General features: G+C 43.0%; 1 protein-coding gene across 6 annotated transcripts in view; it reads right to left on the bottom strand.

The window, feature by feature from the left end:
- The window catches only part of si:dkey-172j4.3 (diacylglycerol kinase delta), a 109,264-nt gene that overhangs the window by 16,321 nt on the left and 65,936 nt on the right, over window positions 1–27,007 (bottom strand). For 5 of the 6 annotated variants that reach the window (XM_036957730.2, XM_090214375.1, XM_036957731.2 and 2 more), the window contains 23 exons: window positions 22,442–22,552; window positions 21,722–21,802; window positions 21,366–21,470; window positions 17,197–17,329; window positions 16,507–16,613; window positions 16,068–16,193; window positions 15,725–15,827; window positions 14,922–15,081; window positions 14,223–14,331; window positions 13,892–14,031; window positions 12,474–12,558; window positions 11,397–11,488; window positions 10,554–10,653; window positions 9,889–10,043; window positions 9,603–9,679; window positions 6,734–6,832; window positions 6,385–6,472; window positions 6,035–6,142; window positions 5,736–5,832; window positions 5,402–5,509; window positions 5,100–5,213; window positions 3,983–4,117; window positions 3,557–3,720 (listed from right to left, as the gene is read on the bottom strand). In XM_036957730.2, the coding sequence (XP_036813625.2) occupies window positions 3,557–3,720; window positions 3,983–4,117; window positions 5,100–5,213; window positions 5,402–5,509; window positions 5,736–5,832; window positions 6,035–6,142; window positions 6,385–6,472; window positions 6,734–6,832; window positions 9,603–9,679; window positions 9,889–10,043; window positions 10,554–10,653; window positions 11,397–11,488; window positions 12,474–12,558; window positions 13,892–14,031; window positions 14,223–14,331; window positions 14,922–15,081; window positions 15,725–15,827; window positions 16,068–16,193; window positions 16,507–16,613; window positions 17,197–17,329; window positions 21,366–21,470; window positions 21,722–21,802; window positions 22,442–22,552 (2,597 nt within the window). Of the gene's footprint in view, window positions 1–3,556; window positions 3,721–3,982; window positions 4,118–5,099; window positions 5,214–5,401; window positions 5,510–5,735; window positions 5,833–6,034; window positions 6,143–6,384; window positions 6,473–6,733; window positions 6,833–9,602; window positions 9,680–9,888; window positions 10,044–10,553; window positions 10,654–11,396; window positions 11,489–12,473; window positions 12,559–13,891; window positions 14,032–14,222; window positions 14,332–14,921; window positions 15,082–15,724; window positions 15,828–16,067; window positions 16,194–16,506; window positions 16,614–16,888; window positions 17,025–17,196; window positions 17,330–21,365; window positions 21,471–21,721; window positions 21,803–22,441; window positions 22,553–27,007 lie in introns of those variants that run through there. The other variant, XM_090214374.1, reaches the window with a different exon arrangement.

Below are 27,007 nucleotides of genomic sequence, written 5' to 3'. Positions count from 1 at the left end.
ACATACAGACCAGGCAAGGAGGGCATTAATCAGAGAGGCAGCAAAGAGACCAAAGATAACCCTGAAGGAGCTGCAAAACTCCACAGCGGAGACTGGAGTGTCTGTCCATAGGAAACCTGTTTCAGTCTTCCAGAGATTTGAGACTGGGACGGTGGTTCACCTTCCAGCAGGACAATGACCCTAAGCATACTGCTAAAGCAACACTTAAGTGGTTTAAGGGGTAACATTTAAATGTCTTGGAATGGCCTAGTCAAAGCCCAGACCTCAATCCAATTGAGAATCTGTGGTATGACTTAAAGATTGTTGTACACCAGCAGAACCTACCCAACTTGAAGTAGCTGGAGCAGTTTTGTCTTGAAGAATGGGTAAAAATCCCAGTGGCTAGATGTGCCAAGCTTATAGAGACATAACCCAAAAGACTCGCAGCTGTAATTGCTGCAAAAGGTGGCTCTACTAAGCATTGACTTCGAAGGGGTGAATAGTTATGCAGAATCAAGTTTTCAGTTTTTTTTTGTGTTATTTCTTGTTTGTTCCACCATAAAAAATATTTAGCATCTTCAAAGTGGTATGCATGTTATGTAAATCAAATGATACAACCCCCCCAAAAAAATCAATTTTAATTCCAGGTTGTAAAGCAATAAAATAGGAAAAATGCCAAGGGGGTGAATTCTTTTGCAAGCCACTGTAAATGTGGGACTGAGTGGTTCTGGACTGGTTCCGGCTGACATTTTGGTGTACAAAGTGCTTTGTGAATGTTGTTGGGTCCTGTGCCTTACAGTGCCAGAAAGCCCCATCTGTCTGCTCTCCACTACCACTCTCTCAGCGAAGCAGACTTGAAGTGTCAGGTTTCAGACCCTAGTGGCATGTCAAATTTTCTGGCCTATCCAGACAAAGAATATATTTGCTCTTCCTCTGAGAGAACGGACCCCAGTCTTGGAGACGGCATATGAGCATATGAAAGGGGACAATCTAGCGAATCCAACAGTTGTGGTTTCATCTCACTGTGATATTCTCAGCCGGATTTAGAGCTCTCACCATGAAAAAATACAAGACCACTTTCACTTGGTCACAGATGGACGAAATCAAGCTAAAGTTGGAACGAGTCTGCACACCGCTCAGACGGCTGCTCAGTGGACGTTTATGATAATCGCTGAAGTTGGAGAATTATATCTCCCTATATCTAACTTTAAGCATCAGCTATCTGAGAAGCTTACAGATCGCTGCAGCTGTACACAGCCCATCGGCAGGGTAGCCTAGTGGTTAGAGCGTTGGACTAGTAACCGGAAGGTTGCGAGTTCAAACCCCCGAGCTGACAAGGTACAAATCTGTCGTTCTGCCCCTGAACAGGCAGTTAACCCACTGTTCCCAGGCCGTCATTGAAAATAAGAATTTGTTCTTAACTGACTTGCCTGGTAAAATAAAAAAATTAAAAAAATCTGTAAATAGCCCATCCAATCTACCAACCTCATCCCCATTTTGTTTTTATTTAATTTTTTGCACACCAGTATTTCTACTTGCACATCATCATCTGCACATCTATCACTCCAGTGTTAATTTGCTAAATTGTAATTACTTCACTACTATGGCCTATTTATTTCCTTACCTCCTCACGCCATTTGCACACAATGTATATGGACTTTTTATATTGTGTTATTGACTGTACGTTTGTTTATTCCATGTGTAACTCTGTGTTGTTGTTTGTGTTCTTACTGCTTTGCTTTATCTTGGCCAGGTCGCAGTTGTAAATGAGAACTTGTTCTCAACTGGCCTACCTGGTTAAATAAAGGTGAAATAAAAATTAAATAAAAAATCCTCATTATTCCTGCTTACAAGCTAAAACTCAAACAGGAAGTACCAGTGACAAGCTCAATACAGGACTGTTTCGCTACCACAGACTGGATTATGTTCCGGGATTCATCCGATAACATTGAGGAGTTTACCACGTTAGTCACTGGCGTCATTAATAAGTGCATCGACATCGTTGTCCCCACAGCGACCGTACGTAATCCTGCTACGACATCTGATGAGCTATCCAACAGGTAAAGCATCAATTCAGGACTAAGATCGAATCCTACTACGCTGGCTCTGACGCTTGTTGGATGTGGCAGGGCTTGCAAACTATTACAGAGGGAAACTCAGCCGTGAGCTGCCAGTGACGACAGCCTACCAGACAAGCAGATCACCATAGTTCCTGAACGACAAGGTAACCTGTCTAAATGACTTTCGCCCCATAGCACTCACATCTGTAGTCATGAAATGCTTTGAAAGGCTGGTCATGGCTCACATCAACACCATCATCCCAGACACCCTGGACCCACTACCAATTCACATACCGCCCCAAAATATCCACAGATGACGCAACCTCTATTGCACTACATACAGCCCTCTCCCACCTGGACAAGAGCGACACCTATCTGAGAATGCTGTTCATTGACTACAGCTAAGCGTTCAACACCATAGTGCCCTCCAAGCTCAGGACCCCGGGACTGAACACTGGATCCTGGACTTCCTGACGGGCCGCCCCCCAGGTGGTGAGTGTAGGCAACAACACATCTGCCACTGACCCTCAACACGGGGGCCCCTAATTGGTGTGTGTTAAGTCCCCTCCTGTACTCCCTGTTCACCCACGATGGCATGGCCACGCATGACTCCAACACCATCATTAAGTTTGCTGATGACACGACGGTGGTAGTAGGCATAATCAACGACAACGATAAGACAGCCTATAGGGAGGAGGTCAGTGACCTGGCAGTGTGGTGCCATGACAATAACCTCTCCCTCAATGTCAGTAAGGCAAAGGAGCTGATCGTGGACTACAGAAAACGGAGGGCCGAGCATGCCGCCATCCACATCGCACATATGCTGATGCTACTGTTTATTATCTATCCTGTTGTCTAGTCACTTTACCCCTACCTATATATATATATCCACCTTGATTACCTCGTACCCCCTGCACATTGATTCGGTACTGGTACAAACAGTGTAGTTATTCCATCCGCCAGGAAATCAAACAAGCAAAATGTCAGTATATAGACAAACAAACATTCACAAACATTCACATTGAAACTCTTCCTCAAGTCCACAACAGTTTTTGTGAATAAAATGTTCATTATAATTCCTTTAACATCCTTGCGTGCTTATTATTTTACCATTGATATGTTCTCGGCTATTTTGAGACCTTAGATAGACAAAATGACGTTGCTACAAGCAGCACTGCAGATGTTGCCGTGTGTGAGATGCAAGACTTTGCTCCTCACACACAATATCTGCGTATGTGCATGGGTTAGCTTCACTCTGTTTAGAGCGTGGTAGGTACAGGTCCAAAACTGAGTCTACCTTAAAAATGACACTCCAGAACCTTTGTATAATTTCAGCCAAATGATGAATAAACTATTTACTAATCCATTATACCATTTTTTTTTTACATGGAGTTATTATAAAGTGCTACCAGAATTTGTTCTTAATTTACATGCCTGTTTAGGTAAAAATTCAGTAAATTCAAATGTATATTTCATATTTTCTCAATGAATTTTTCATAAAATATTTCATTGAATACCTAGTGATGAGTGTGTCTGCCACCATCCCTAGTTGCTGTACTTGAGCACATTCCTCCTCTGTGAGGTATTCCATAGACTGCTGAGAGTTGAGGCGGGGCCTGGAGGAACGGTAGGTGTCAATCTTCCTCTTATCCTCCCATGATGTTAGAGTCCTCTCAAAGTTCTGGAACATAGCAATAGCATGTAGGAATAGAATGAACAGAATGGACATGATGGATGTGTAGAAGTTTATTAGATACATCTGTTGCCCTAATGCAGTGTTCCTTAATCCTGCTGTGCAGGCTTTTGTTCCAGCCCAGCACTCACACACTTAATTCGACAAACCAAACAATTATTTGATCAATTGAATTAGGTGTGTCAGAGATGGCCTGGAACAAAAGTTTGCCTATCCATACACACTCACACCCTCCCAAACACAAACGTACCCTGTCTCTGGTGAGCATCTGAGCTCTGTTCTTGTGTGTGATCTTGACTATCCCTGGAGGTTGGATCCATGCTTCTCCATCCACCTGTACTGGTACACCCTCCTCCCCTAGGATAGTTATCTTCACCTGACGACACTGGAGAGAGGGAGGAGAGTCAGGGGGAAGGAGGAGAGAGAGAGAGAGAGAGAGAGAGAGAGAGAGAGAGAGAGAGAGAGAGAGAGAGAGAGAGAGAGAGAGAGAGAGAGAGAGAGAGAGAGAGAGAGAGAGAGAGAGAGAGAGAGAGAGAGAGAGAGAGAGAGAGAGAGAGAGAGAGAGAGAGAGAGAGAGAGAGAGAGAGAGAGAGAGAGAGAGAGAGAGAGAGAGAGAGAGAGAGAGAGAGAGAGAGAGAGAGAGAGAGAGAGAGAGAGAGAGAGAGAGAGAGAGAGAGAGAGAGAGAGAGAGAGAGAGAGAGAGATTCAGTATGTATGTGAGTGTGGTCAATTCAATATAATGTCTACTGTCTTTAGAACTTTAAAATGTGACTGTGATGCATGTGTTGAAGGTTTGTGTGTGATGTTACCTGTGAAAGGCGGTGGTGTGTGTGATGTTACCTGTGCTATGCGGTGGTGTGTGTGATGTTACCTGTGCTATGCAGTGGTGTGTGTGATGTTACCTGTGCTATGCGGTGGTGTGTGTGATGTTACCTGTGTTATGCGGTGGTGTGTGTGATGTTACCTGTGCTATGCGGTGGTGTGTGTGATGTTACCTGTGTTATGCGGTGGTGTGTGTGATGTTACCTGTGTTATGCGGTGGTGTGTGTGATGTTACCTGTGTTATGCGGTGGTGTGTGTGATGTTACCTGTGCTATGCGGTGGTGTGTGTGATGTTACCTGTGTTATGCGGTGGTGTGTGTGATGTTACCTGTGTTATGCGGTGGTGTGTGTGATGTTACCTGTGCTATGCGGTGGTGTGTGTGATGTTACCTGTGTTATGCGGTGGTGTGTGTGATGTTACCTGTGTTATGCGGTGGTGTGTGTGATGTTACCTGTGTTATGCGGTGGTGTGTGTGATGTTACCTGTGTTATGTGGTGGTGTGTGTGATGTTACCTGTGTTATGCGGTGGTGTGTGTGATGTTACCTGTGCTATGCGGTGGTGTTGGATGTTGATGACTCTGGATACAGCCATCTGCATACTGCCAAACACAGCCACCACCTCTAACTTCTTATCATCAAACGACGGAGCGCCAAAATTCTGAACACACAGAACCCAAAAAATGATTACTTGCAAAAATAAAAAACACACTAAATGCATATAAGAGTGTGACATTTGTTGAAATTAATCCTGAAAAACTGTTACCAGGTAAGACAGTATATTAGCTAAAAGCTAGCTGCAAAGTGTAAACATTTTTCAGTGAATAAGAAAAGAGTGTGTTAACTCACGTTGTCCTCTTTGGTTCCCCCCCAGAAGTTGATTCCCCCCGCATAGCTCGGGATGTTGAGAACAGCTAGACCCTGAAGACTAGGCAGACACATAGGTACACCATCACACTAGAGAGAGAGAGAGAGAGAGAGAGAGACATCATCATTTTATTGTCAATCCCTCTCTAATAATCCCTCTCTAATATGTACTGATAATATTACAGATAACTACACCACAACGTCAGAAAAAGATGTTGGAGTGCCATTTAGTAGAAGTCACACTAGACTAAAACATATTTCCTTATTCCTTCGAAGTGTGTATTTGTTTGTCTTGGTATTATTTGTGTGACCTTACTTCCAACAGTACTCGTTGTTCCAGATTCTTGTATGTCTTATGTACCAGTTCCTTGGTGCCCATCACTCCATACCACAACTTGTTCTTAGTACGACTACTGCAGAGAGAAAGAAGGATGTATTTGATTACTTTCATCAAGTACCCTGATATGCTAAAACATTTAACCATTGAAGAAACATTCTAATTTCAACTTCCATTTACCTTTCATTGCCTTGGTGCAAAATTGTACACTATATTGCAATACACAGTATATGTATCAATAAAGTTTGTATTTGAATAAGAGGATATTTACTGTGTACCTGCATTTCTTGGGATGTTCATCTCTCTTGTTGTTGAACTCCAGGGAGATCTTAGCATCCAGACCGATCCCAAAGTAGTTGTTCATTACACACTTCTCTGAGCACTGACTGTAGAGGTACACACAGCATAAGGAACATAAATACTCTCTAATATAAATTCTTGAGTTGTATTGTGCACTAATAAGTAGCCTATATTTCCTCTTGTTTTTCTGTAACTACTGTAAAACCACTCACTGTAATAATGTATCAACAAAGACGGATTGATTGTGAACTGTGCTACATTCAATCAAACTTGCATTGAGGTATTTTAGGTAATTTCTATATATATTTTTTAAACACACACTACTTACTCTTCGTTGAAAGACGGAGGGCTGAGACTCTCTGGTTTCTCCAGGACAATGGTGGAGGAGGAGGAAGAGGGGCTTAAACTGACGTGACCTGAGAGAGGCATAATGGGTAAATGGACCGGGAAGTGTGATTTGACTTATTATCTTATCTGATTTCAATTGAAACATTTACAAGGCCCTCCCTCTCAGTACTGTGGCCCAAACATGTAAGGGCTATAATATTAATATTATTATTGTTGACTGCAATTAGAAGTCAGAGTGCATCTAGAGTAGGATTCAAACCTGGGCAAATGTAGGATTCAAAGTGTGTGTGTGTGTTCATGTGTGTGAGCGTGTGTCTGTAGTAACTCACGTGGCTCTGCCTCTTTCAGTTCCTCACTGTTCTCTCTCTTGATGGAGGAGGAGGAAGACATGCGCTGGAGATGAGTGTGTTTATTCTGTTCATCCACCACTGGAGAGAGAGAGAAGGAGTGAGAAAGAGGGAGAGAGTGGGGGAGAGAAAGATAGAGAGAGCAGTATATGTGAGATTTTATGTGGGCGTCTGCAGTACATAAGCGCTTCTGTATGTGTGTGTGTGTCACAGTGTACAGTTGAAGTCGGAAGTTTACATACACCTAAGCCAAATACATTAAACTCAGTTTTCACAATTCCTGACATTTAAGCCTATTAAATATTCCCTGTTTCAGGTCAGTTAGGAATACCACTTTATTTTAAGAATGTGAAATGTCAGAATAATTGTTGAGAGAATGATTTATTTCAGCTTTTATTTCTTTCATCACATTCCCAATGGGTTAGACGTTTACATACACTCAATTCGTACTTGGTAGCATTGCCTTTAAATTGTTTAACTTAGGTAAAACGTTTTGGGTAGCCTTCCACAAGCTTCCCACAATGAGTTGGATTAATTTTATCCCATTCCCCCTGACAGACCTGGTGTAACTGAGTCAGGTTGGTAGGCATCCTTGTTTGCACACGCTTTTTCAGTTCTGCCCACAACTTTTCTATGGGATTGAGGTCAGGGCTTTGTGAAGGCCACTCCACTCCATCTATTTTGTGAAGTGCACCAGCACCTCCTGCAGCAAAGCACCCCCACAACATGATGCGGCTTCGGCTTGCAAGCCTCCCCCTTTTTCCTCCAAACATAATAATGGTCATTATGGTCAAACAATTATATTTTTGTTTCATCAGACCAGAGGACATTTCTCCAAAAAGTACGATCTTTGTCCCCATGTGCAGTTGCAAACCGTAGTCTGGCTTTTTTATGGAGGTTTTGGAGCAGTGGCTTCTTCCTTGCTGAGCGACCTTTTAGGTTATGTCCATATAGGACTCGTTTTACTGTGGATATAGATACTTTTGTACCTGTTTCCTTCAGCATCTTCACAAGGTCCTTTGCTGTTGTTCTGGGATTGATTTGCACTTTTCGAACCAAAGTACGTTAATCTCAAGGAGACAGAATGCATCTCCTTCCTGAGCGGTAAGACGGCTGCGTGGTCACATGGTGTTTATACTTGCGTACTATTGTTTGTACAGATGAACGTGGTACCTTCAGGCGTTTGGAAATTGCTCCCAAGGATGAACCAGACTTGTGGAGGTCTACAATTTTTTTTCTGAGGTCTTAGCTGATTTCTTTTGATTTTCCCATGATGTCAAGCAAAGAGTTTGAAGGTAGGCCTTGAAATACATCCACAGGTACACCTCCAATTGACTCAAATGATGTCAATCAGCCTACCAGAAGCTTCTAAAGCCATGACATACTTTTGTGGAATTTCCCAAGCTGTTTAATGGCACAGTCAACTTAGTGTATGTAAACTTCTGACCCACTGGAATTGTGATACAATGAATTATAAGTGAAATAATCTGTCTGTAAACAATTGTTGGAAAAATTACTTGGGTCATGCACAAAGTAGATGTTAACAAGACATTTGTGGAGTGGTTGAAAAACAAGTTTTAATGACTCCAACCTAAGTGTGTGTAAACGTCCGACTTCAACTGTATATATCTATTCATTATACACCACATCTCGTTTGACATTTCATTACAAAATCATGGGCATTAATATGGAGCTGGTACCCCTTTTGCTGCTATAATGAGCCTCCACTCTTCTGGGAAGGCTTTCCACTAGATGTTGGACTATTGCTGCGGGGACTTATTTCCATTCAGCCACATGAGCATTAGTGAGGTCAGGCACTAATGTTGGGCGACTAGGCCTGGCTCACAGTTGGCGTTCCAATTCATCCCAAAGGTGTTCGATGCGGATGAGGTCAGGGCTCTGTGCAGGCCAGTCAAGTTCTTCCAAACAATTTCTGTGTGGATCTCTCTTTGTGCATGGGGGCATTGTCATGCTGAAACAGGAAAGGGCCTTCTCCAAACTGTTGCCACAAAGTTGGAAGCACAGAATCGTCTAGAATGTCATTGTATGCTGTAGCGTTAAAATGTTCCTTCACTGGAACTAAGGGACCTAGCCCGAACCATGAAAAACAGCCCCAGACCATTATTCCTCCTCCACCAAACTTTACAGTTGGCACTATGCATTCGGGCAGGTAGAGTTCTCCTGGCATCCACCAAGCCCAGATTCGTTCGTCCGGACTGCCAGATGGTGAAGCATGATTCATCACTACAGAAAATGCGTTTCCACCGCTCCAGAGTCCAATGGTGGTGAGCTTTATACCACTGCAGCCGATGCTTGGCATTGCGCATGGTGATCTTAGGATTGTGTTCAGCTGCTCGGCCATGGAAACCCTTTTCATGAAGCTCCCGACAAACAGTTATTGTGCTGAGGTTCCAGAGGCAGTTTGGAACTCAGTAGTGATGTTGCAACCGAAGACAGACTATTTTTACTCGCTACGTGCTTCAGCACTCAGTGGTCCCGTTCTGTGAGCTTGTGTGGCCTACCACTTCGCAGCTGAGTCGCTGTTACTCCTAGACGTTTCCACTTCACAGTAACAGTACATACAGTTGACCGGGGCAGCTCCAGCAGGGCATCAATTTGACAAACTGACTTGTTGGAAAGGTGGCAACCTATGACATTGACATGTTTAAGTCACTGAGGTCTTCAGTAAGGCCATTCTACTGCCAATGTTTGTCTATGGAGATTGCATGGCTGTGTGCTTTATTTTCATACACCTGTCAGCAACAGGTGTGGCCTTTGAAGGGGTGTCCACATATTTTTGTATATATAGTGTATGTTTCTATATATGTGTTTATGTGTGTGTGTGTTGTACCTTTCTCAGCCTGTTCTATTATCTGTCTCAGTGCTTTCTTCAGACTGTTAGCTCTCAGCATCAGCTGTTCTCTGGACCTATGGCAGGTTTGGAGACAATTCAAATTCAAGTAAGTCAATTCAGAAAGTAAAATGAAATTCCAATTCAATAATTGAAAAAAGGCAATCCATCCAACTGAAAAAGATAAGCTATTTATTTAATACATTTTTTATTTTATTTTTAAATATGAATTTCAAATAATTTCCTCCATTGAGTGAGGTAAACGTGAATTGACCTCAACCCTAACCTGTATGGGGGACGGGGTTCCCCTCCGGTAGTGTCTGTACCCCTCTCCTGGTCCCCATCCTGGGGTGGCACACTGCCGGCTGGGACCACCTGGGCATCAGCCTCCTCACTCAGAGCCTTCACCAGACTGTCCAGTTTCTCATTCAACAGGGCACACTGAGGGAGAGATAAACACTAACCCAAACCCTTCGCCAGGCTGTCCAGCTTCTCATAGAGTTCAATTTGGATGAACTTTACACTCTGTACTATACTCTATACTCTATATATATAAAAATACAACACAATAGATACTTTATGTAAATATTGTAGAACCAGGATCGTTTAAAAATATGGACGTTTAAAAATATTCAGGGTTAAACATACTACACTTTGCTTCCAGATAGTTAGAGAGGAGTGAATGCATCTGTCTACGTCCCAAATGGAGCCCTTTTCTCTATGCAGTGCATTACTTTTGACCAGGACTCATACAGGTCTGGTCAAAAGTAGCGTACTATAAAGTGAATAGGGTGCCATTTGGAATGAAACCTCAAACTTTGACATTTTCTAGATGCTCCTCTACCACTACCCACCTCTCTCTGCCCACTTGTTATCCGCATTATACAACCTGTTACGTAAGACACACACATTTATGCACACAGAAACACACATGCATGCACACACACACACCTTCTTGGCCATAGCGTCTGCCTCCTCCTTGTTCTCTGTAGCTCTCTCGTATGCTCTCCCCACCTCCGCTACAAAATCATTTACCGTTCCACACAAAAACCTGCAGGAGAGAGGGATGGAGACAGGGAAGGAGAGCGGGTGAGTGGGATGGAGAGAGAGAGAGAGAGAAAGAGAGAGAGATGGAGAGGGGTGGAGAAAGAGAGAGAAAGAGAGAGGGGGTGAGTGGGATGGAGGAAGAGAGCGAGAGATACGAGTGTGAAATATATTTCTCCATTCCTGTATTATGTATGTAAAGTCAATAAACCATACTGTACTTCACATTTCAGGTGAGAGAGATACGTACACAGTATAAGCATAGAGCAGACATGCCATTCCCTATTACACGGACGATGTCCCCTAGGTAGTACGCTCTACAGTAGTACGCCTCCTCTGCCAAGGAGGCCCCCTAAGTATTGTCTCTAGTCTAATGCTCTTCAAATGTCCCCCAAGTAGTATACTAAGTAAGGTTTAATCTTGTGTAAGGACCCAGCTGGCAGAGGGACCGAGCAGTGCCCTTGGCAGAGGAGAAAATCAATACAGAGAGACACACAGACACACCCTCCCTATCTCCTCTCTCTATTAGCCTTTCCCATTCCCTCCCTCTTCAGAGACACTCCCTCTCTCTGATTTATCTCCTCCTTCACTCCAGACATCCCCATGACATTCAGACATGATCCCACCCTCCCTTCTCTCTCAATCTCTCCCTCTCTCCCGCTCATCCTTCCTCCTTACCTACCCATATCCCTCCTCCACCCCCCCATCACATCTGGAGGACTGGGCTATCCCAGCATGCATCACACGTACTTGGCAGAGGATATGACGTCCATATGTTTGTCAGAGTCCAGGATCTTGGTGAGGTGGGAGGCCACAGAGTCTGCATACTGAGTGATGTGAACCTGAGGGGAGAGGTATGACAGTTTCATTAAAAAGCCTGTGCATTGTGAGAAACTGTGGTGTCATTTTGGCTCAGAGATTAACAACCAGTTACATGTAAAAGCCTGTGTATTTTGAGAAATTGTGTCGGTACTTCAGCTCAAACGTGAGTCCTATGCAAACTGAGTGATATGGACCTGAGAGGAGAGGAAAAACCAGTTTCATGATACATCCTGTGCATTTAGATAAACTGTGGCTTAATTTTGGCTCAGAGAGTAGTAGTGTTAGTAGTAGTATTTATTGGAATCCCCAATTAGACTCTCCAAGGCATTGGCTACTCTTCCTGGGGTTCAAACAGGAAACAAAACACAACAAATAAAATACATAATATAAGAACATAATATGCAGTGCCTTCGGAAAGTATTCAGACCCCTTGACTTTTTCCACATTGCTAGGTTACAGCCTTATTCTAAAATGGATTAAATCATTTTTTTCCCTCATCAATCTACACAGAATACCCCATAATGACAAAGCAAAACAATATCACATAAGTATTCAAAGAGTTTAGTCCCTTTACTCAGTACTTTCTTGAAGCATCTTTGGCAGCGATTACAGTCTTGAGTCTTCTTGGGTAGGATGCTAAAAGCTTGGAATTATATTTGGGCAGTTTTTCCCATTCTTCTCTGTAGATCCTCTTAAGCTCTGTCAGGTTGGACGGGGAGAATCACTGCACAGGTATTTTCAGGTCTCTCTAGGGATGTTCTGATGATATCACGTAGTCCAAATACTGACTTATTAACAACCAGTTTCATGATAAAGCCTGTGTATTTAGAAGCACTCTGGTGTCATTTTGGCTTAAAGAAACAACCAGTTTCCTGGAAAAGCTTGTATATTGTGAGAAACTGTGGTGTCATTTTGGCTCAAAGAGAAACAGACGGTTTCATGATAAAGCTTGTGTATTTAAAAAAAACGTGGTGTCATTTTGGCTCAAACCTGAGCCCTACGTACCTGCAAGGGGGAGTCGGGACTAAAATCGTCTTCCTTCACCATGGGATAGTGTTTGGTAGGCAGCTCGTATGTCATCACACTCCACCTGAGAACAAAAACACAAACAGACACGGATGTCAAATGCCAGGAAATCGCACTGTATCAACCCATGAAATCGGGACAAATGACACTGACAGTTATTCTGACTCACTCAACATATTGACCTCATCATTTATCTGATTATTTGGTAGACTAAACAGCTTACCTTAATCCTTCTCTAGTATGATAACCATAGAGAAAGTTGCTCATCCAGTCTTAGAAGATACGGCTTGCAAAGTCCAGATTTATATTCTGTATGTTATCACTTACAGTTAAATGTTCATGAGTTGTGACTCAACATCCTGTCCCAGTATCATAGCAAATACCTTTCAGACAGTAAATACCGTTCAGATAATAAATACCTTTTAGATAGTCAATACCTTTCAGATAATAAATACCTTTCAGACAGTCAATACCTTTCAGATAATAAATACCTTTCAGACAGTCAATACCTTTCAGATAATAAATACCTTTCAGACAGTCAATACCTTTCAGATAGTCAATACCTTTCAGACAGTCAATACCTTTCAGATAATAAATACCTTTCAGACAGTCAATAACTTTCAGATAATAAATACCTTTCAGACAGTCAATACCTTTCAGATAATAAATACCTTTCAGACAGTCAATACCTTTCAGATAGTCAATACCTTTCAGACAGTCAATACCTTTCAGATAATAAATACCTTTCAGACAGTCAATAACTTTCAGATAATAAATACCTTTCAGACAGTCAATACCTTTCAGATAATAAATACCTTTCAGACAGTCAATACCTTTCAGATAATAAATACCTTTCAGATAGTCAATACCTTTCCGATAATAAATACCTTTCAGACAGTCAATACCTTTCAGATAATAAATACCTTTCAGACAGTCAATACCTTTCAGATAATAAATACCTTTCAGATAATAAATACCTTTCAGACAGTCAATAGCTTTCAGATAGTCAATACCTTTCAGATAATAAATACCTTTCAGATAGTAAATTATTTTCAAATAATAAATACTGTCCCTATCAGATAATAAATACCTTTCAGATAATAAATACCTTTCAGATAGTAAATACCTTTCAGATAGTAAATACCTTTCAGATAATAAATACCTTTCAGATAGTAAATACCTTTCAGATAGTAAATACCTTTCAGATAATAAATACCTTTCAGATAGTAAATACCTTTCAGATAATAAATACCTTTCAGATAATAAATACCTTTCAGATAGTGAATACCTTTTAGTTGTAAATGGCTTTCATAAAAATACCTTTCATAGCTACACTGTAATTGCCTATGTGACTTTTAGTGCCCCTTTATTCAATGTAGTCTCGAAATCGCTCCTACCTGTCAAGCATCTTGGTGGTTGCTCTCTCCAGCTTCTCCAGGATCTGTAGCAGTTGAGCATCATCATCACATAGTCCTCCCCATCCAAGCACCCTGGCTAGGTCATTACCTGTACCCAGAGGGAGGACCCCTAGCTGACACTGGAGGGGAGGTGGGGTGGTGAAACACACAGAACAGAGCTCAATACATATACACACAGACATATGAAGAGACTGTTACTGATCAGAATCTAGCGCTCTCCATCTTTCCACATATTTTCTCTCTCTCTCTCTCTCTCTCTCACTCTCTCTCTCTCTCTCTGTCTCTCTCTCTGTCTCTCTCCAATATTTACTTGTTTGTGCAGGTTGAGTTTATCCAGTTCAGACAGGACCCAGCCAACACTACCGTCCCCGCCACACACCAAGATACGAAACGTAGCGAACTTCTGGAACACACGCAGACTGGAAAAGAGAGGGTGAGAAACAGAGGATAGTGGGAGATAGGAAAGGAGAGAGAGCTGGAATCAGTGGAGCACTTCTCATAGTCAATAGTCAAAGATTGTTACAAAGGATCAACATTAACAAGAAAGACTGGTGATTCTTCACTTAAAAAAATAAAAGGAGAGCTGCACACTCTAGGAGCTCAGATTCAATAATTGTATAACCTAATAACAGACAAGCTATCTTCATCAGGGTATAATACTTGACTTAAAGCAGGTATAATTGCTGTCGTTTATCTGTCAGGGACTATGTATTACATGCTATTGCCCCAGATTTAGCTAGATAGCTAACTTTCATCTGTAGTCTCTGATGCCGTTATAATGCATTAAGAGACGTCATGGGCATGTATAACCTCCTTTTAATGTCTTAATATCATCTCATAATGATCCTGAATAAATACCAGTATTATGAACCTTCAATAGACATTATAAAGGCTCATACGTGCTTATACCAAGTTATAAAGCCTTATACCTGGCAGGCTTAAAGTAAAGCGCTATCTAACGGTTATCAATCAAAAACATTATAACACGGCCAAGATGTCGCACTCTTACCCCAGCTGTGGTCCTCCGTTCATCAAGTCAAAGACCTGTGCAGGGTTGAGCAGCTGTTTGAATTTCCTTAGAAACTTAACCCCTTGGTTGTCTCCGCTCTTAGAGTTACACAGCACCAGGAGAGGAGAGGTGCAGGAGGGAGAGGTGGCCTTCCAAAAGCCTGAAGGGAAAGATAAAAACACGGGTTTAAGTTTGGGGTCGTAGGTGTGTGGTTGTCTTCACTCTTGGGGTGTGTGGTGGAAATTCAACACCAGGGACACCTGAAGTCAATATTAAATGAAGTCTTTATTATCAGTTACCTGGAGAGGTTACAACAAACACACGTGCAAAGTACAAATCTGCCACAAGTCCCTTCAGTCCTCTTATATACTGCTACACAAAAAAGCGACATAGGCATGGTTCATAGGGTTGGTTCTTGCAGATGACTGGCTGTTATCGCGCGGGCTCAGTTTCCCAAGAAACGGAGCAATGTCTTCTATCTTAACTTCCAGAACATATTCTGGGGGTTCTGCCAATTGGTCTGAGGAGAAAGTCACAGTCACCTGCACACACCAAGATAGAGCAGAGAAGATGTATACTGTGTACAATTCAGGGCTATCTCTTCAGACACATTTCCGTTACAGAGGCATCCGGATTGTTTCTGAGAATTGGCCTTTTTCCTTTCCTAGCAACTTCCAAGGGAGGAAAAGTCAGTAAGGAAAAGCAAGAAGAAGAAGAAGATAGCGTTTGAACGAATCCTCCATCCTCGTTTGTGTGTGCGGGTATGAGAAATAGAGAGAGAAAGTGTGGTGTGTGTATTTCACCGTCAGAGTCGATACTATTGAGGGTTGTGGGAGGGATGATTGACACCCGACATTGACCCAGAGGACACGCCTTTCCCATCTGCTCCTTACAGCTGCTGTGCACCTGTACACACACACACATGAACACACACACCATGAATCAGGGGTGGCATTTAGAATGTTAGAAAGGTGACAATTTCATCCAATGACCTTTTAGATCTAACACTTTCCCAGAATCCTGTAGCATCACTTTGGACACCACAGCTTATGATGGAGTGTGTGATGTTTTTCTGGCTTGAAAAGTGATGTTCAGATACTGTGTGTGCGTGTGCGTGTGTGTGGGCGCGCGCGTGTATAGACTCACAATAGCCTTGCACCACAGACATCTCCAGTCCTGCAGTCTCCTGACACTGCCACAGTTCTTGTCACACACCACACACTTTGCACTGACCGGTAGGTTGCCCTCTAACCACTGATGAGGCATGGAGACCTGTGAACACGCACATATCGAATATGTACACGTGTAAGTTATCTTTGACAGTCACACTTCTTTCCTATTATTCCATATTCATTAGAAATGTGAGTGAAATACTGACAGGAAAGGTAGGAGGAGAGGGAGAGAGGATGTACTAGAATAGCAGTGGATATGATTCGAACCCACGCTTGCACTGCTAACATTGTGGAGGCAGCGGCTTAGACCAGCAAGGTTGTTTCACTTGATCAGTGTTTAAATGAGCATAAGAAGATGCTGCTAAGTCAATGAAAAATACATTTCGGTGTAAAGAGACTTTGTGTTTACCCACCCCTTCGTCGTCCTCCATGATGTCATTTCCTATGGAGGCCAGCGTGGTCCATTTACAGGTGTTGGTGGAGCGCACCGCACATCGCTTATGGGCTTTGAATTTACACACTGGGGGAGGGAGGGAGAGAGAATGAGGCAAAGCGAGAGAGAGAGTGTTTGTATAGAAACCAAAAAACAAATTTGAACCTGTTTCATTGCTTTGAATTAAAGCTGTGGATGTAAAGTTGCATGAATGAAAATAGTGTGCTTTGAGGGTATGTGTGTGTTACTTCGCAGGACAGTCTGTGGGAGGTGAGTCTGGAGAGGGCCTCTCTACAGACATGACAGAAGGTGGTGTGTGTGTCTGTGTGTGTGTGTGTGTGTGTGTGTGTGTGTGTGTGTACCTTCGCAGGACAGTCCATGGGAGGTGACTCCGGAGAGGGCCTCTCTACACACATTACAGAAGGTGGTGTGTGTGTCTGTGTGTGTGTGTATGTGTGTGTGTACCTTTGCAGGACAGTCCATGGGAGGTGACTCTGGAGAGGGCCTCTCTACACACATTAGATAAGGTGGTGTGTGTGTCCGTGTGTGTGTGTGTGTGTGTGTGTACCTTCGCAGGACAGTCCATGGGAGGTGACTCCGGAGAGGGCCTCTCTCACACATTACAGAAGGTGGTGTGTGTGTCTGTGTGTGTGTGTGTGTGTGTGTGTACCTTCGCAGGACAGTCCATGGGAGGTGACTCCGGAGAGGGCCTCTCTACACACATTACAGAAGGTGGGTCTGGCGTGGGAGCAGGCGTACCAGTTATGCATCCCAGAAAAATGTTCCATATTGAATAGACTGGCCTGCAGAGAGAGATGGAGGGAGAGAGATGGGGGAGGGAGAGAGAGAGATGGGGGGAGGGAGAGAGAGAGGGGAGGGAGAGAGATGGGGGGAGGGAGAGAGAGAGAGAGGGGGAGGGAGAGAAGCGAGAGAGAAGAATATGCTACTTTTACTCAAATCCACTTACAAGGAGTAAGTACATTTTTAAGAATGCGTGATAATCCTTGTAGGAATTGAAACGACAACCATGCTCTTACCAACTAAACCACACAGGACTACAAGAAGGAAGCACGATAGGGGGGAGAGAGAGAAATACTGCTTTCACATAGGATTTACGGTATTTTGCCTGTAAAAGAAATTGGGCAATGTTTATATGACCCCCTGACAGATAGGTCCATTTATACCATATTCTTGCCAGCATAAGCCTTTTATACCTCCCGTGCAAACGCCGGCATGACGTGATGAGTGGTGCTACTGATGTGCAGATGTGGGTGGGCATCTATTTTATTACATCCGGTGAATATACATCGTCAAAAATAAATAAATTTTAAATTTGTTTAGGCAGGCCCTAAGAAACATTTTAAGACGAATACAATTTATTTTCAAAACAATTAGAATGGCATATTTTGAGTTCAGTTATGTTACATCCAAATGAATGAAATCAAAGGTTGGTTATTTTGTTCATTAAACAGACGAGACACACCCGCCCCGATCACAGTCAACACACTCAACACCCCGTTCACGAAAAGGGTTAGTTTCTTCAGACATGCAGACCGAGGCATCGAGGCATTCAGTTACTGTTCGGTTGAACGTTAGAATGGGCAAAACGAGTGACAGAAGCGACTTTGAGCGTGGTGTGATGGTCGGTGCCAGGCGCGCTGGTTCCAGTATCTCAGAAAGGGCCGGCCTCCTGAGCTTTTCACACACAACAGTGTCTAGGGTTTACCGAGAATGGTGCGACAAACAAAAAACATCCAGTCGACCGCAGTCCTGTGGGCGAAAACAGCTCGTTGATGAGAGAGGTCGAAGGAGAATGGAAAGAATCGTGCAAGCTAACAGGCGGGGCCACAAGCAGCAAATAACGGTGCAGTACAACAGTGGTGCGCAGAATGGCACATCGGAGCGCATAATATGTCGGTCCTTATCACGGATGGGCTATTGCAGCAGACAACCACACCGGGTTCCACTCTTATCAGCTAAAAACAAGAAGAAGTGGCACCAGTGGGCACATGATCACCAACACCGGACAAATGAGGAGTGGAAAAACATTGCCTGGTCCAACAAATCCCGGTTCATGTTGCGTCATGCTGATGGCAGAGTCAGGATTTGGTGTAAGCAGCATGAGTCCATGGCCTGCCTGGTGTCAATGGTACAAGCTGGTGATGGTGGTATAATGGTGTGGGGAATGCAACGTTTGAACGCCACAGCCTATCTGAACATAGAATCCGTGCCCCAAAGAATTCAGGTTCTTCTTGGGCTAAAGGGGGTTCCGACCCTGTACTAGATGGGTGTACCTAATAAACTGGCCACTGTATATTTTGTAGTAAAAATATAATGGAATATAACAGAATAAAATACAAATAGTATTTTACCCACACAACTTTTGTCACGGGAACGTGTAGATCCGCTGTCATATAAAGAAGGGACATTTTGAAACAGAGCCCAAGCCCATGCTTTTTGTTGTCCATGTTTCATCTCTTTCTTTACATTCCACTTTGTTAGGGAGAGAGTATCTTCATCATGATAGTGACAGAAAATAATAGAAATCCTATTTTCAAAAGAGTCTTGTGTTCATATTTCACAACCTCTGCAGGATTTTAGAGCTAAATAATAGGCCTACACTTGCAAAATGTTTCTGATCAGTCATAGATGAGCAAATTAATAGATGAGCTATACCAACTCCACTTAAACTACATTACCAAAAGTATGTGGACACCTGCTTGTCGAACGTCTCATTCCAAAAGCGTGGGCATTAATATAGAGTTGGTACCCCTTTTGCTGCTATAACAGCCTCCACTCTCTTGGGAATGCTTTCTACTAGATGCTAGATTGCTGCGAGGACTTGCTTCCATTCAGCCACAATAGCATTAGTGAGGTCGGGCACTGATGTTGGGCGATTAGGACTGGCTCGCAGTCGGCGTTCCAATTCATCCCAAAGGTGTTTGAAGGGGTTGAGGGCTCTGTGCAGGCCAGTCAAGTTGTTCCACACCGATCTTGGTAAACCATTTCTGTATGGACCTTGTGCACGGGGACATTGCCATGCTGAAACAGGAAAGTATGGCAATGTATGGTTTAGCGCTAAGATTTTTCTGAACTGGACATTATTCCTTCTCCACCAAATGTTACAGTTGGCACTATGCATTCAGGCAGGTAGCGTTCTCCTGGCATCCGCCAAAACCAGATTCGTCCGTTGGACAGCCAGATGGTGAAGCGTGATTCATCACAGAGAATGCATAAGAGTCCAATGGGGGCGAGGTTTACACCACGCTTGGCATTGCGCATGGTGACTTTAGGTTTGTGTGCAGCTGCTCGGCCATGGAGACCCATTTCCTGAAGCTCCCGACAAACTATTATGTTGCTGACGTTGCTTTCAGAGGCAGTTAGGAACTCGGTAGTGAGTGTTGCAACTGAGGACATACGATTTTTTACGCGCTTCATTACTCTGCGGTCCCATTCTGTGAGTGTGTGTGGGCTACCACTTCGTGGCTGAGCCGTTGTTGCTCCGAGTCGTTTCACTACACAACTACAGCACTTACAGTTGACCGGGGCAGTTCTAGTTCTAGATCTTCAGTAAGGCCGATCTACTGCCAATGTGTGTCTATGGAGATTGTACGGCGTGTAATCAATTTTATACACCTGTTGGCAACGGGTGTGGCTGAAATAACCGAATCCGCTAATTTGAAGGGGTGTCCACACACTTGTGTGTTTATATAGTGTATTTACCCAGCCAGGGAATTAACCAAATGTACAGATGGATATTCAGTGAAACAAAAATCACATTGATTGATTAAGACAAGTCACAGGCTTTTGGTTGGGAGGAGGCCTAGGCTACTAGGCGACTGCGAGTGAAGAGCAAAATAATCCACTTGTTAAGCTACATAACATGCTGGCAAAATGTTCTGATCAGCGCGAATGAATGAGCCAACTAAACAAGATGATCATAAGCAACACCCACCTCAACTCCGCAAAAATGTCCAGAGCCTAACTGTAGCCTAACCAATATCCAAACGGAGATTCGGTGACAAGAAAAATCTGACATTGATTCATTCATCAAGATGAGTCCCTATAATTGTCTCAAAGCAACGTGAAACGGTGCTGAAATAATTGAACATAGGCGGGTAAGCTATTGCTTAGCTATTGCATTAGCCTACTTTATTACAATATTTATTACCACAGTAATTCTTTATGGATCCATCCAGCTGTGGTTAAGAAAACAGTGCATGTGGTGGGCTATGAGAAGAGATGGGTGAAGTGACTTGCCTCTTAGAGTTTAGAACTGGCAGGAGGATAGTAGTAACGGGCGCTGCCTAGCAACCATCAAGAGCTGGTGCATACCTAGGTAGTGCATACCTATGCCGTCTCAGCATTACGGTTTCATTTCATACTAAGCTGTAGGCAGAACATTACCGCAATCATGGCTAGGTCAGTTGGCGGAAATAAAAGCAGACGCCTTGTCCCGGCAATACCTTTCATTTATATTGAAAAATCAGTAAAAAGTTGGTGGGATGCTAAAGTTGGTGGAAAAACGTATTGGTTTGAAATGTGTAAAAGAGGTTGAGAGTTTTCACTTTACTGTATGAAAGCAAATACAACACAAATATATCATTTTGTACCAATGGTACGAAATGGCTGAATGCTAAATGCTACCAATTTAGTTGATGCGAAGTACCCACTGCTACCACTAAATGTATTCGAAATGAACAGGTAAATACCAGAAACAGGACTGTAGAATAAAACAAAAGTATAGTCAAAGGCAAAAGGGTGAGAAGGAATGAACGAATGGAGGGATGAAAAGATAAAAGCTTGAGGGGATGGAGGGATGAGAGGACTAGTGTTTACCTCATACGTTTCCCATTTCTGTACAGACTTCAGAGCACCGATCCAATCCTCCATCTCCTTCCTGCTCTCAGCACACAGCATCAACTTCCTGAATGGAGTGATCACCTGGAGAGAGAGGGTGGAGGGGTGGGGGATGGAGAGAGAGAGACAGGGAAAGGAAGAGAGAGAGAGATAGGGAGGGAGGGACAGGCTGTATAAGAATACAAAGTACTGTAGATTTACAAAGACTTACACAGTCCTACAGTTTTGCAGTGAAGAGTGTAATAAAATTGGAAATGTGTAGTCATGGTGGTCATTATGGTTACTGTGTAGCTGTAGTCATGGTTACGGTAGACGTAGTGTGTCATCATGGTTACCGTGAAGCTGTTGTTGATGTTCTTGGTACTGGTCTCGGCCACGCTGGCGTCTGATAGGTCCACCTCGTCAAATATCAGAGACTGATGGACAACAACCAAAAAAATGTAACCGAGTTAAACACAACCATAAACAAAACAGACAGCATCTAATCATCCTCTATGAATGAAAAAAGTCTTAAATGCCCAGTGAAGTCAAAAATGGGATTTTCCTGTGTTTTATATATATTTCCACACTATGAGGTTGGAATAATACTGGGGAATTGTGACAATTATGATTATACCCGTTTAGTGTAAGAGCGGTTTGAAAAGATTGCCTGAAATTTCAGCCTGTTTTGGTGGGATGGAGTTTTGGTCTGCCTGGTGACATCACCAGGTGGTAAATTAGTTAATAGACCAATAAGAAAGAAAATCCAAACCTCTCAGCCAATAACAACTAGTTTTCAGTTTTCCCCTCCCCACTAAGACCACTTCCAGACAGTCCTAACAAAAAATTTTCTTGAGAAATCTGTCTTTGCCAAGAATCATTTTTTGTTTGTTTTAGACCATTTTGCTTGAAAAAAATCGCAGTAAAGTATTTCATTGTTACTCAGAAATGATTTGAACCTTTAACTACACCCACATACTTAATCATGTGAAAAAAGTGACAGCTTGCACATCCAAGAAATGTCTGGGCCTGGTCAAATAATAATAATAGTTGTGTTAAACCTATAAACTAGTTACCTTGGAGTCTTTGGCATAGTAAAGTGTCCGGCCTCTCAGTTTGAAGTACCTCCTCTTCCATCTCTGGAAAGAACTGGTCTGTTTCAATAGGATCCCTTCCTTTACACTTTTCTATGGAGAGGACAGAGAGAGAGAGAGAGAGAGAGTGGCTTGAGATAGGGCATGTGGGGATGGGCTGTTAGGTGGAGTGTTGTGTGTGTGTGTGTGTGGGGGGGGGGGGGGGGGTATGGGGGTGGAGAGGGTGTGTGTGTGTGTGTGTGTGTGTGTGTTTCATGATGTCTATGTGTGTGGGTGAGATTATGAAATACAAGATATAATCAAGAAGCATAACTATTCAAATGATTTCATTCAGTTTCATTGGCTCCAAATGCCGGGAAAGTTTCCAAGATATATTTAGGGAAACACATTGGCATGCATGATGCCCTCTATCACCTAGCAACATTCCAGCACAAGTCGATATGGCAAAAACAACTTACAGACAACTTCCTCATACAGTACCAGTAAAAAGTTTGGACACACCTACTCATTCAAGTGTTTTTCTTTATTTGAACGATTTCCTACATTGTAGAGTAATAGTGAAGACATCAACACTATGAAATAACACATATGGAATCATGTAGTAATCCAAAAAGTGTTAAATATATCAAAATATAGTTTAGATTTTAGATTCTTCAAAGTAGCCAACCTTTGCCTTGATGACAACTTTGCACACTCTTGGCATTCTCTCAACCAGCTTCACCTGGAATGATTTTTCAACAGTCTCGAAGGAGTTTCCACATATGCTGAGCACTTGTTGGCTGCTTTTCCTTCACTCTGCGGTCCAACTCATCCCAAACCATCTCAATTGGGTTGAGGTCGGATGATTGTGGAGACCAGATAATTTGATGCAGCACTCCATCACACTCTTTCTTGGTCAAATAGCCCTTACACAGCCTGGAGGTGTGTGGGTCATTGTCCTGTTGAAAAACAAAAGATAGTCCCACTAAGCACAAACCAGATGGGATGGCGTATGGCTGCAGAATGCTGTGGTAGCCATGCTGGTTAAGTGTGCCTTGAATTCTAAATAAATCACAGACAGTGTCACCAGCAAAGCCCCCACACACCATCACGCATCCTCCTCCATGCTTCATGTTGGGAACCACACATGCGGAGATCATCCGTTCACCTACACTGTGTCTCACAAAGACACGATGGTTGGAACCAAAAATCTCATCAGAACAGAGACAAATTTCCACCGGTCTAATGTCCATTGCTCGTGTTTCTTGGTTTTCATGAAGCATTTATTTGGGCTGCAATTTCTGTGGCTAGTAACTCTAAGGAACTTATCCTCATCAGCAGAGGTAACTCTGGGTCTTCCTTTCCTGTGGCGGTCCTCATGAGAGCCAGAAGCCGGTTTTTGCGACTTCACAAAGTTCTTTACATTTTTCAGATTGACTGACCTTCATGTCTTAAAGTAATGATGTATTGTCATTTCTCTTTGCTTGTTTGAGCTGTTCTTGCCATAATATTGACTTGGTCTTTTACCAAATAGGGCTATCTTCTGTATAACACCCTACCTTGTCACAACACAACTGATTGGCTCAAATGCATTAAAAAAGAAAGAAATTCCACAAATGAACTTTTAACAATGCACACCTGTTAATTTAAATGCATTCAAGGTGACTACCTCATGAAGTTGGTTGAGAGAATGCCAAGAGTTTGCAAAGCTGTCATCAAGGCATTAAGGCAACTATGTTATTTCATAGTTTTGATGTCTTCACTTTTATTCTACAATGTAGAAAATAGTAAAATAAAGAAAAACCCTGGAATGAGTAGGTGTGTCCAAACTTTTGACTGGTACTGTACATGATTTCATCTTTGTCTAAGAATGCTACACGTGACATCAAATGAGAATAGGGCTATGTGTTTTGACATGCCTTAAAAGGGCAGAAACGAGATACAAGTAAATAAGTGAAAGTATGAGTATACCAAACATTACAAATACATTAGGAACCCCCCCTTTTGCCCAAAGAACAGCCTCAATTCATTAGGGCATGGACTCTACAAGGTGTCGAAAGCGATCTACAGGGATGCTGGCCCATGTTGCCTCCAACGCTTCCCACAAGTGTGTCAAGTTGGCTGGATGTCCTTTGGGTGGTGGACCATTCTTGATACACACGGGAAACTGTTGAGCATGAAAAACCCAGCAGCGTCGGAGTTCTTGACACAAACTGGTGCGCCTGGCACATACTACCATACCCTGTTCAAAGGCACCTAAATATTTTGTCTTGCCCATTCACCCTCTGAATGACACACATACACAATCCATGTCTCAATTGTCCCCTAGGCTTAAAGATCTTTATTTAACCTGTCTCCTCCCCATCATCTACACTAACTGAAGTAGATTTAACAAGTGACATCAATAAGGGATCATAGCTTTCACCTGGATTCACCTGGTCAGTCTACAGTACGTCATGGAAAGAGCAGGTGTTCTTAATGTTTTGTACACTCAGTGTATATGCATACTAAGACAGAGAGAGAGAAAGAGATAGAGGGAGAGAGAGACATTAATGACAGGTTTAACAGTGGCATGCTGCCCTGTGTGTCAACGCAACCCCTAAATATGTCCTGAGGGAACCAGACACAAAGACAGGTGCGTCCCCCCCCCCCCATAGCGAATCACTATGGGTGAACACACACAATCTGACAGGTTTGACAGCGCATGTGTGAGAGTGTGATGTGTTTGACTATCCTGGTGGTCAAGGTGAAAATGGCCCCATATGTTTCACAGGGCTGTTCACACCTTCACTGTGTGTGTGTGTGTGTGTGTGTGTGTGTGTGTGTGTGTGTGTGTATGTGTGTGTGTGTGTGTGTTCAAAGCTGGGCACTGCTCAAGGGACTCTGCTGGGTGGTAAGTGTAGATACGTCAGACACACGTCAGAATTTGCATAGCAGATTGGACCTTTTAACTGTCATAACTCAGCTATCTATCCTGGCAAACAGACACACAAACACACACACTCACACACACGTCTAAAGACTGTCTCTGATGTTATGAAAACTTTAATTTCCTCTCTTTTCCTTTCCATTTTCCCAATTCAATAAAGGGGAATGGAAACAATGGGCTTTAGAACACCAGCTAACTGGAACTGTGAATCGTGGTTGGAACCAAAAATCTCAAATTTGGACTTATCAGACTAAAGGACAACCCGTCTAATGTCCATTGCTTGTGTTTCTTGGCCCAAGCAAGTCTCTTCTTATTGGTGTCCTTTAGTAGTGGTTTCTATGCAGCAATTAGACCATGAAGGCCTGATTCACAAGGTCTCCTCTGAACAGTTGATGTTGAGATGTTTCTGTTACTTGATGGTTTTTGCGACTGATGGCTCATGTACATTAGCACACAGTAAATTGCTGCGTGCCGCTTAGGCTGCCCAGAGTGGATTGCTTGTGGGCGTGCTGGCAGCATATGGCAGCGCGTTCGATTGTGCGTCAAGAATTAAGTGTAACGGATGTGAAACGGCTAGCTTAGTTAGCGGTGCGCGCTAAATAGCGTTTTAAACGGTGACGTCACTTGCTCTGAGACCTTAAAGTAGTGGTTCCCCTTGCTCTGCAAGGGCCGCAGCTTTTGTGGAGCGATGGGTAACGATGCTTCGTGGGTGACTGTTGTTGATGTGTGCAGAGGGTCCCTGGTTCGCGCACGGGTATGGGCGAGGGGACGGTCTAAACTTATACTGTTACATTGGTGCCGTGACCCGGATCACTGGTTGCTGCGGAAAAGGAGGAAGGTCAAAAGGGGGGTGAGTGTAACGAATGTGAAACGGCTAGCTTAGTTAGCGGTGCGCGCTAAATAGCATTTCAATCGGTGACGTCACTTGATCTGAGACCTTAATGTAGTGGTTCCCCTTGCTCTGCAAGGGCCGTGGCTTTTGTGGAGCGATGGGTAACGATGCTTCGTGGGTGACTGTTGTTGATGTGTGCAGAGGGTCCCTGGTTCGCGCCCGGGTATGGGCGAGGGGACGGTCTAAACTTATACTGTTACATAAGCATCGCAAATTTATATGAAGGTCTGGTTATTAAATGGGTAAATAGTTTAATCCATTCTCCATTTCATGAATTTATTCACATGTACTGTCAATAGTAATATGCTCTAAAATGCTCTGATGACAAACAAACTTTGCTGCCCTGTTACCAACTGTCCACATGGCTTGGAGAACTTATTCAAGTAAGTAGACACATTTCGAAAATGTAAAAAAAATAACTCAAATTAGCTGCTAACATAGCTAGCAAGCTATCTAGCCAACTTTACATACTGTATAGATAGCTAGCTAAGTTAATTAAATATCACCAGCTACTTAACTTCATATTAGCTAGCTATCTTGATGTGTTTATCACTGTAAAAAACAAACTCCAAATGCATTTGAAGGTAGCTAGCTAATAGCCACGGATGAGGGTGAAAGGATAGCAGCCCCAACTGTAAAAGTGAGAGAGTAGACTAATCTGGAATGGAAAGGTACTTTTGTGTAGTTCCAGACCTTAGAAGTGAGGACGGAGATAATAGTAATGTAATATTCAGTGCGGTCTAACTTG

The sequence above is a fragment of the Oncorhynchus mykiss genome, chromosome 21 (assembly GCF_057628025.1).
Source record: "Oncorhynchus mykiss isolate SJ-2025 chromosome 21, ASM5762802v1, whole genome shotgun sequence".
In the NCBI taxonomy this organism is placed as follows: Eukaryota; Metazoa; Chordata; class Actinopteri; order Salmoniformes; family Salmonidae; genus Oncorhynchus; species Oncorhynchus mykiss.
The sequence above is the reverse complement of the archived record's forward strand: the minus strand, read 5'-3'. Positions and strand labels throughout refer to the sequence as shown.